General features: G+C 42.8%; 1 protein-coding gene across 1 annotated transcript in view; it reads left to right on the forward strand.

Annotated features, from left to right (window-relative positions):
• The window catches only part of SOS1 (SOS Ras/Rac guanine nucleotide exchange factor 1), a 176,346-nt gene extending 166,295 nt beyond the window's left edge, over positions 1-10,051 (forward strand). Inside the window, exons 16-22 of the mRNA XM_073557542.1 lie at positions 2,201-2,363; positions 4,832-4,949; positions 5,416-5,588; positions 5,930-6,046; positions 7,633-7,897; positions 8,396-8,514; positions 8,749-10,051. Coding sequence (XP_073413643.1) covers positions 2,201-2,363; positions 4,832-4,949; positions 5,416-5,588; positions 5,930-6,046; positions 7,633-7,897; positions 8,396-8,514; positions 8,749-9,243 — 1,450 coding nt within the window. The 3' untranslated portion in view covers positions 9,244-10,051. The remainder of the gene's footprint in view (positions 1-2,200; positions 2,364-4,831; positions 4,950-5,415; positions 5,589-5,929; positions 6,047-7,632; positions 7,898-8,395; positions 8,515-8,748) is intronic.
• The last annotated feature ends 1,202 nt before the right edge of the window (positions 10,052-11,253 follow it).

The raw sequence follows: 11,253 nt of genomic DNA on the forward strand, positions 1-11,253 counted from the left end.
ATGCCTGGGCATTATAAACTTCTGTGAACCCCTTGGGGGTTCAAAGTGCTCACCACACATCTAGATAAGTTCCTCAGGGGGTCTAGTTTCCAAAATGGGATCATTTGTGGGGGGTTTCTACTGTTTAGGTACATTAGGGGCTCTCCAAAGGCAACATGACACCCACAGACCATTCCATCAAAGTCTGCATTCCAAAACGTCACTACTTCCCTTCCGAGCCCCGACGTGTCCTCATACAGTAGTTTTCTCCCACATATGGGGTGTCAGCGTACTCAGGACAAATTGGACAACAACTTTTGGGGTCCAATTTCTCCTGTTACCCTTGGGAAAATAAAAAAATCGGGACTAAGAGATGATGTTTGTGGAAAAAATACGATTTTTTTTATTTTCACGCCCGGACGTTATAAACTTCAGTGAAGCACTGGGGGGTTCAAAGTGCTCACCACACATCTAGATAAGTTCCTTGGGGGGTCTAGTTTCCAAAATGGTGTCATTTGTGGGGGGTTTCTACTGTTTTGGTACATCAGGGGCTTTCCTAACGCGACGGTGTCCGATCTCAATTCCAGCCAAAAACGTCAAATGGCGCTGCTTCCCTTCCGAGCTCTGCCATGCGCCCAAATAGTGGTTTACCCCCACATGTGGGGTATCAGCGTACTCAGGACAAATTGCACAATATCTTTTAGGGTCCTGTTACTTTTGGAAAAATAAGAATTGAGGGTGAAAAGATCATTTTTGTGGAAAAAATATGATTTTTTAATTGTACTGCTGTACGTTATAAACTTCTGTGAAGCCCTTGGGGGTTCAAAGTTCTCACCACATATCTAGATAAGTTCCTTGGGGGGTCTAGTTTCCAAAATGGGGTCACTTGGGGGGTTTCCACTGTTTAGGTACATCAGGGGCTCTCCAAACGCGATATGGCGTCCGATCTGAATTCCAGTCAATTTTGCATTGAAAAAGTCAAACGGCGCTCCTTCCCTACTGAGGTCTGCCATGCGCTGAAACAGTGGTTCCCCCCCACATATCAGGTATCAGCGTACTCAGGACAAATTGCACAATAACTTTTGCAGTCCAATTTCTCCTGTTACCCTTGGTAAAATAAAGAAAATTGAACCTGAAGTATTTTTTTTGTGAAAAAAAGTTAAATGTTCATTTTTTTTTTTAATATTCAAAAAATTCCTGTGACGCACCTAAAGGGTTAATAAACTTCTTGAATGTGGTTTTAAGTATCTTAAGGGGTGCAGTTTTTAGAATGGTGTCACTTTTGGGTATTTTCTATCATATAGACCCCTCAAAGTGGCTTCAAATGTGAAATGGTCCCTAAAAATAAAATGGTGTTGCAAAAATGAGAAATCGCTGGTCAATTTTTAACCCTTATAACTTCCTAACAAAAAAAAATTTTGGTTCCAAAATTGTGCTGATGTAAAGTAAGCATGTGGGAAATGTTATGTATTAAGTTTTTTGTGTGCCGTATCGCTGTGATTTAAGGGCATAAAAATTCAAAGTTGGAAAATTGCGAAATTTTCGCCAAATTTCCATTTTTTTCACAAATAAACGCAAGTTATTTGAATGCAATTTTACCACTAACATGAAGTACAATATGTCACGAGAAAACAATGTCAGAATCACCGGGATCCATGGAAGCGTTCCAGAGTTATGACCTCATAAAGGTACAGTGGTCAGAATTGTAAAAATTGGCCCGGTAGTTAACGTGCAAACCACCCTTGGTAGTGAAGGGGTTAAAGACAAGAATAACCACATAAATACACAAACAACCGTGTCACCTGCTATAACCCTACAAGGGGGTCCTGATAGCAAGCTGCCTAACAGAGGAGGTTGGCACCCTAAACATAATCGAGATTGGCGCCCCCGCTCAACGACGGCTGTACCCTATAGCTCCTATATAACCTTGGATAGGTGCAGCTTGCGGTCACTCAGTAACTCAAATATTGTTTACTTGGGAGTACTGATTGTCATTGGAGAGGTCCAAATGGTGGATGGAAAGTTTATAGGCAATTCTCCTTGGGGAAATATTCATATTCCTTTCTATCTTTTAGTGGGGAGACAATCTGGGATCAGCCAGATCAGAGACTTCTCAAAGAAGAGGAGACACCCTTATGTTGTTGGCATGTTTTTGTTTGCTGTGCGTCCTCATTTTCTTACATTTAATGCTTTGATTCTTTTTTTTTTTTTCCTTTAACAGATGTATCGTAGAAACCGAAAACCTTGAAGAGCGGGTGGTTGTTGTGAGCAGAATCATTGAAATCCTTCAGGTCTTTCAGGAGCTAAACAATTTTAATGGAGTACTTGAAGTTGTAAGTGCCATGAACTCCTCGCCAATATACAGGCTTGATAACACCTTTGAGGTAGGTGCATATTGTGATAACGCCATTACACTATGTATATCTGTACATTTAATTCATTCAGTAGACACCGCGGTAGCGCTCTTCTCCTAATACACTAAATTTAGCAAGGAATTAAGAGTATGGGTTGAAATTATTAAAGAATAATCCTTAATTTAATTTCATAAATCAGTAGTACTAAGGCTGCATTCTGTGATGGTAGCTCTTGTGTTTCTGATCCCTAGTAACGCCGAAATATAGACTTATAAGTTGCTCCCCATACCTGTATTGAGTCCCATAGGTATGGTGTGTCCCCCAGCTGTCCATCATCCCCCTGTTGCATCTGTGTTCCACCTCCTCCTGTGTTGCTGTTGCATGCCTGCGCTGTGCCAACAGTTCTCGGGCATGCGCAGTGTGCGCTGCCCGGGAACTGACATCAGGCTATCGAGCCTGTGTGTTGCCGAGGCCCAAGTTCCTGCCCCACAGAGTGTTATGATGTATTCACACTGCGGGGCTGGGAATCTATCGCGTGCACAGTGAGTATCTATAGCTGCGCCTGCCCCCATGTCCCTCCTCCTCTTTCCTCCCTCAGCAGTGTCTGATGAACTGACCTGCCAGCTGAGCTCCCCACACGCAGTTCACTATAGCTGGGGGCAGGCGCAGCTATAGATGCTCACTGCGCAGGCGCCAGATTCCCAGCCTCACAGTGTGAATACATCATAACACACAGCGGAGCGGGATCTTGGGCCTCCGCCACATGCAGGTGCGATAGCCTGTCAGTTCCCGGGCGGCGCGCACTGCGCATGCCCGAGAACTGTTGGCACAGCGCAGGCGCCGGCATGTAACCGCAACACAGGAGGAGGCGGCGCACAGACGCAAAAGGTGTGATGGATGGCTGCGAGGCGGCTGATACAGGGGGACACACCATACCTATGGGACTCAATACAGGTATGGCGCACAAAGTCTGTATTTGGGCGTTACTAGGGGTCAGAAACAGAAGAGCCACCTTCACAGAGTGCAGCCTTGGTGCTGCTGAAGGTGGCTCTTTTGCTTAAAAACGCCCCCTGGGGAGGTGACAGGTTCCCTTTAAGGGATTCCAAATATCTCTATTTTGTACAGTTTTGTGTTTTTTTTGGTTTTTTTTTTGTATAAACATTTTTGCTGGTTTATTTGGCGTTTTTTTAATGGGAAAAATTTGCTGATATTCAAATATATAATTCAATGTAATAAAGCTTATGCAAACAAATCCAAAACTAATATGAAAATATATGTCAATGTGCGAAAAGTTCAATATTTGATATCTGCTGGGCGTTCATGATCACAGTCCTGATACAGTTTGTAGCAGTTGCATTAGTCTTGGTCTGTACACGGTCCAGCAACCGATAGCCTGTGCCCAGGGTGATGATCTCCTGCATATGACAATGTGCCAAAACGTGCACAGTTATACTGTATATATTGGTATGTAGCCTCTTCTCATGATGCCTGGTCCTTTGTGTGCAAGGTTATGCCAACCTTTAGGCAGCACAAACCCTCTGTCCTTTTCTTCTCCGCTTTCTCCTCCACCTCAGGACTGCAAAGTCCTTCAGGTGACCAATCTTCCATTAGCAATCTGCTGATCGTCAACTTGTAGCGCACGTTGTGATCACCGTCAGTGAGAAATTACAGGTAGAGAAAGGCGCAGTGTGTGGATTCTTTTCAGTAACCGGAGAATCCTGCACATTTATTATACTTACAGAGTCTAATATGGAAGCAGGCATGTAGCGTAGTACACTTTTTTTTTTTTTGTCACATGCCTTTTGACATGTAGAATCCTGTACGTGTATTAAATGTGCAGGTGACTCCTTTTAATAAAAAGGATCCTCACGCTGTGGAGTTGAAAATCAGGAGGTTGCTGAAGCAATTAGGTCCACCGTAGACTTTGGTAGCCCTAAGGTGGTGGAGAACATGGAAAAGGGACGCTGAGAAAGACGGCTGTGGGTTTGTGCTGCATCGAAGATCACACACCTGTGCCGACGGAGAAACCAAGAGAGGTGAGAAGACTGAGGCCATCTTACCAGTGTATACATTATTCAGTGTCCTTCAAGGAACATATGTGACCGGTTTGTCATATTCTGGAGTTTATCACTGTATACATAGGGACCAGCAGGAGTCTTAAGCAGGGCTGTGAAGTCGGAGTCATGGAAATTGAGGAGTCGGAGGTTTGGCTTTACCGACTCCACAGCCCTGGTCTTAAGCATTTATCGGTTTAGCTCTAGGATTATCATTTTTATTGTGCCAATAATACTCACTGGTAACTCTTATGGCACACGGGCACACCACGGTTATAGCCGGACAGTAAGATGCAGTGTTGGAGGCTTCATCTGATGGACACCACCGAACGTGACCTCCTGTGGGGCGACACGTGTCCACATGTAAAGGAGCTTAATTCTTGCTACTTCTCTTGATGTGTTTTAGCTCATGAATGCGTCTTTTACTTTTATATTTTTGTATAGCAAGTCCCTAGTCGTCAGAGGAAGATCCTAGAAGAAGCTCATGAATTGAGTGAAGACCACCAAAAGAAATATTTGGCTAAGCTCAGGTCAATTAATCCACCATGTGTGCCTTTCTGCGGTAAGTAGAACTCAATAAACTAGCATGTTGTTTAGATAATTTAATATTCGTTTTAATTTAAGCAAATTTAGAGAATTCTTTTTAACCTCTGCAAGTCTATGATGTAAAAAAAGAGCTAAAAGTAACAAGCTGAACTTTCCACACCCACTGCTTCAGTGCTGCTTTACTGCCGCTGCCCCTGGCCAGCACGAGGGCGCTGTAGTTCATACTGCACACCATGGCGTTACCATGGATCCCCATGGTTACTGCAGCGCTTGTGTTGTATTTGCCCATGATCCTCTGCAGCCTGTCGGCAAAGACCAAGGGCAGCAGCAGAGAGGCAGCAATGGGGTGAATAAAGCTCACCTTGATGTTCATCCTTGCCAAACTTATGGCATAAAAAAAAATAATATTTGGAAAACAAGTTTAAATATTCAAGTCATGCAAGTAGCTAATAATTAATCAAATATTGAAATCTGTGTTTCAGGAATTTATTTGACCAATATTTTAAAAACAGAAGAAGGCAATCCTGACTTTCTGAAGAGGCATGGGAAAGAACTGGTGAACTTTAGCAAACGGAGGAAAGTGGCTGAGATCACAGGGGAAATACAACAGTACCAAAATCAGCCATACTGTTTACAAGTGGAGGCTGACATCCGGGTAATTGGCAATGGGCATAATGTCGACCGCAAAAATCTTATTAATTGGGTGTGAAGCAGATCTAGTTCTCACTTACTTGCTTCATCGCTCCCGGCATCGTGCTCTTGCGCAGGCGTACTTCACTGTCCTGTTGAGGGCAGGACCTCTCTGACCTTTCCCGGCGTCTGCGCACTGCAGTCCTTTACTCTGCCCTCAACAGGACAAAGAAGTACGCCTGTGCAGGAGCCGCATCTTACATCGGCCAAACCTGCTGACAGGTTCACTTTAATAGCACACATCTATCACAATCTGCAAAATAATACAAATAATAATGTAATGAATAATAATATGATCCATTTCAGAGATTCTTTGAAAATTTGAATCCAATGGGCAACGTCGCAGAAAAGGAGTTTGAGGATTATCTCTTTAAGAAGTCATTGGAAATTGAACCAAGAAATGCAAAGACTCTGCCACGATTTGTAAGTTGAATGTTTTCCCAGCAGATTTCACCACTTTTCGGGTCTGTTCACACGGAGTATTTCCAAAGTATTTTTCTGCCAAATAAATCTGGCTTGGAAACCTGAAGTGGTGTTTAGCGCTGTTTGCATGTTGAGCTTAGGAGCATTTTTGCAACAGGAACACCTCAAAGAATTTGTTTTTTTCTTTTTGTGTTTAAAAGAACAAATAGTAAAAAACACTTAGGCTATGTGCACAAGCTGTGGTTTTGGCTGCAGCGGATCTGCAGCAGTTCTATAGACAGTGTACAGTAGCATGTAAATCTATGTGATTTACAATCTGCTGTGCACATGCTGCGTTTTTTTAATCCGCAGAAAGAAATGACATGTCACTTCTTTTCTGCGGATTCCGCTGCGGTTTACCATCTCCTCCATTGTAGAGGTGATAAACCGCAGGCCAATCCGCAAGTAAAACCACAGGTCATTTTACCTGCGGTTCCGCAGATACAAATCCGCAGACCAATCCGCAGCGTGTGCACATAGCCCAAGTGTGATCTGTTATTGAAAGCATTGCAAAGCTTATTTAAAGAATATTGGAAGTGTTTGTGGATTTTGGAGTGGGACCTGCTGCACAATCCTAGTCAAAATACGGTCAAGATACTTTTGGGGTACGTTTCCATGGGGCGCAAACAGAAAGAATTTCTAATGCATGTGGACTTTTTTTTTTTTTTTTCATTCAGTTCTGTGAATTTGATATCCTAGCATATGCTATGACAATTGCATTGTGGGTGTTTGGTGGCACCCCTTCCAGTCATCTGTTTGATGGGAGGGTCATGCTACTTCAAGTGCATTGGATGTATTCATACTAAACAAGCACAGCCATTAAAGGCGCTCTGTCAGCACAGAATGACTGTTCAATCCAAGTGCAGGTGATGGTGGGGCCAATCATTTCAGCGCTTCTTCCCATCTGCTTGTTTCCTCTCAATCTCTACCCCTTATTTGATTGACAGCTCTGGCTTCATTAAGCAAGAGAAGGGTGGAGGTAAATGGAAATTATTCAGGTGGGAATGTATAATTAACTGTCTGGCCGCTCTATGGAGCACCAAGCGCCTGTACCTGGTTTATCACTCATTCTGTGCTGACAACGTCCCTTTAAATGACCACTGATTGACTATGAGCACAGCGATCAGCAGGTGAACCGCACTTTCATGCACAAAGAGCGATTGTTGTGTGCACAGAGAATCAATGTTCTTGGCAGCACGTGTCCTATTTACACTGGATGATTTGCTGACGGAAACTGTTTTTTAAGCAACCTTTAAGTATCCTTTCACTGGACCAGTGAGCATTTTGGCAGCATGTTGCCGATAATTACCAGGGTAGATACACACTTTATCTGTTCCATTGATTACCAGGTTACAAGGCGAAGCTCTGCACTTTCAGTAGTGACTTTGTCTAGTATTTCGGCTTTGTACTGTCCGAAACGTTGGACCCTCATTGATCTATAATTGATGGGATATTGGTACAGAAATTGGGAGCCCCTTTAAGCTGTTCGTTTTTGGTGGCATGTTTCCTTCAGTCTTCAAATTTATTTATTTATTTTTTTCCCTCAGCATAAAAAGTACACTTATCCCCTCAAGTCACCTGGTGTGCGGCCATCAAACCCAAGACCAGGCACCATGAGGCACCCTACTCCATTACAGCAGGAGCCCAGGAAAATCAGCTACAGTCGCATCCCCGAGAGCGAAACGGAGAGCACGGCATCCGCCCCGAATTCTCCCAGGACGCCACTGACTCCCCCTCCGCCTTCTGCTGCCTCCAGTACGACCGATGTCTGCAGCGTCTTCGATTCTGATCCTTCAAGCCCATTTCATTCACGTAGGTTCTATTTTTTTTTCCAACATTCGTCTGCATGTTCATTAGTTACTTATTAATGCACAGAATTTATTTTATGACTTTTCTAAATAAAATTTGGGTACAAGATTATTTTTTTTATTACGGTAATAGTTATCCTCAAAACTAAATTTGACCATACCTAGACGTAGTCCGGTCTCATTTGGGCTTGCAATCCACTTAGACATTGTCTACCCAAAAAAATGAATTATAAAGGCCACTCCAGGTAATTCCTTGTAGCCGCAATCTTGTTGCTGGGGAAAATTAGCAACACATGTACCTAGATCTGGTGGTCAATGAGGGTCCCAGTGGTTGGACCACAGGGATGTAACAATTAGCACCTCTCAAGTGGATAATTAAGTTCTTTTTACTGGAATAATAGTTTTGCAATGTGTGTATAATGGCACTATCCATTTATATGGTAATTCCTAAAGTGTTCTGAACAATACATTAACCCTTCTGTGTACATGGAATCCTCCTCAGGTTCTGCATCAGTATCTTCAATAAATTTCCCTAAGAACTGTGATGAAATGCAAGTTCCTCCACCTGTTCCGCCTCGCAGAAGGCCGGAATCCGCCCCAACAGAGTCTTCCCCTTCAAAGGTAAAATAATAAGTTAACACTATATATCTTTATTTTTTCTTACATATACTTTATTTTTAAGACATCAAGTGTTGCCCATGCGTCAATATCCAACAACTTTCTAGTTGCTTTGCTTACCAGCACTTGTAGTGAATTTTTCCTTTTTTTTTTAGGCCTCATCATGTGGGTCTGAACTAGAAGTCTGTAGATGTCCCTATGGGCGACATTTTGGTGATATATTCTTTTCCTTTTCAGATCATGTCTAAACATACGGACAGCCCTCCAGCAATCCCGCCTCGGCAGCCTACAACAAAAGTGTACTCCCCTCGGTATCCACTGTCTGAACGCTCTTCAGTTTCCGAAGGACCCGAGAGCCCCCCACTTTTACCACCTCGAGAACCAGTGCGCACCCCTGATGTCTTCACAAGCTCACCTCTCCATCTTCAGCCTCCTCCATTAGGACGGAAAAGTGAACACGCTACCACGTTCTTCCCTTACAGTCCTTCACCGTTCACCCCACCTCCACCACAGACTCCATCCCCCCTTGGACCAAGAAGACATCTGCCTTCTCCTTCCTTAATAGTGCAAGATCTTGAATTGCCTCCAATGACTGGGCCTCCTGTGCCACCCAGACAAAGCACTTCTCAGCCTATCCCAAAGCTCCCACCAAAAACTTATAAAAGGGAGCCTCCACATCCATCGATTCACCGAGATGGCCCCCCGTTGTTGGAAAACGCCAATTCTTTGTAATACCGATAGTGTATTCTAAACACTAAAAACTCTTCACTTCACGTGAATCATTGATAAAAAGGACTAAACTGTAACGGCGGAGAACGCCATGACTGTCGCATTAAAGACAAAAGGGACATCCCATGTCACTGCTATTCCTCCCGGATGCATATTGCACCATTATAGAGATAAGACTGTTGGTCAGGCAGGAGCAAACCGTGTGAGAACCATTAAAGTTTGACAAACACATAGAAAAGGTGGGAACTGTGAGCTTTGTGGCCACATAATGTCAATGAGATACAAACTAGAATATTATGCACTTTTTTACACACATAAATATATATATGTGTATGTGTGTATATATATATATATATATATATATATATATATATATATATATATATATATATATATATATATATATATATGTATGTGTATGGATATATCTGAACAGGGATGTTTATATCCTACATAAATTCTCTTTTGCTTCGTGCCTCTGCTTTAAACTTCTTTTTATAAGTCACAATGAAGCTTTGTGATGACTATCTGTGGTACCCGACTTTATAAAAGTAAAGTATAGCGCTGTATTGCCCCGTTCAGTTTACGGAATGTTCCATGTGTTCTTTTGGTACCTGCCTCCCCAAAGAGGTACTTTTTTATTTTTAAATTCCTTTTTAATTTTTTTTTTTTTTTTTTTTTTTTTAATAAAAAGTCAATCATGGCACCAGTTTAAAAAGAGAAAAAAAAAAGACTTTTTAGCTGGAAGAATGTGTAATTATTGCCTTCAAACACGAGAAACAGTCTTATCATTAAAGCAGTAGCAAAGGTATGTGTGACATCTGCTTATGGTGTATGTGCTCCTGCTGCGATGGATTACTTTCAGCCTCCATTTTCGTGTTGTTCCCCTGTTGCTGTTGATGCCCTTCTGGAGCGGTTCACCTGCCTGAATGGTTTCATCCCATAAACATCAGTGATTCTCCATTGGATGAGTTTATTATAATGTCTACAAAAAATGTAGCAGAGGGGTTCATGCTTAATCAACATCAAGTTAAGTACTTGTGGACAGCCCATTGTCTATAAACGTCCACACTTTGCGTCACACTTTAAAATGTCAGTGCAGAGTAACGTAAGTAGCTTGCATGAGATTGTGCAGCTGTGGGAGAGGGGAGCCGCCTGTCAGACACAACCTGACTCCCAACAGAAAAGATAAGCCTGGTTCATTGCCATGTTTACTTTCTTGAGCTCTTTCTACACCGCAATGAAGCAGAGCATGCGTATTCAGTTTTGGAAGCACAGCATTTCCTCCTGAATCCAGTGATCACTAGGTGTAGAAAGAGAATAAGAGCTACTGTATTCTAGGAGACCATAAGTAGCAAAAATTCACCGCACACTCTAATGAAATAGTTTGCAACCAGCAGTGGAATTTTATTTTTGACAAACAGATAGGTGCCAAGTTACAAAAATTGGTCCAAAACCCAGTAAAATAGAAACACCCGACGTTTCGACCCTCCCGGGTCTTAATCATGGGGTTTACTTGGGTTCAAGAGGAATGGGTATTGTTATTGCTGCGCACTTATAGTCAGTGTAGTGTTAATCATAGGTGGCCAGTGGTGGAAACTGCGTCCTGAGGCTGTAGCACCATCCGGGATATGCTTGCGTCCTGCTCCCCTGGCTGGCCAGCCAGGGGAGCAGGACGCAAGCATATCCCGGACGGTGCTACAGCCTCAGGACGCAGTTTCCACCACTGGCCACCTATGATTAACACTACACTGACTATAAGTGCACAGTAATACGTATATATTACCATACCGGATACGAAAAATATTACACACAAAAAGCAACACCTTTTATTGCACAGGACTCTACCAGGCATCCTTTTTCAAGCCTCTTTACCCCTTAATGACCAGGGGTATTTTTGGTTTTGCATTTTCATTTTTCCCTCCCCTTCTTTCCAAAGCCATAACTTTTTTATTTTTTCGTCTATATGGCCATGTGAAGGCTTATTTTTTGCGGGACGAGTTGTACTTTTAA

Source organism: Dendrobates tinctorius, unplaced genomic scaffold (assembly GCF_039654945.1).
Source record: "Dendrobates tinctorius isolate UK_male_01 unplaced genomic scaffold, ASM3965494v1 ptg000250l, whole genome shotgun sequence".
Classification (NCBI taxonomy): Eukaryota; Metazoa; Chordata; class Amphibia; order Anura; family Dendrobatidae; genus Dendrobates; species Dendrobates tinctorius.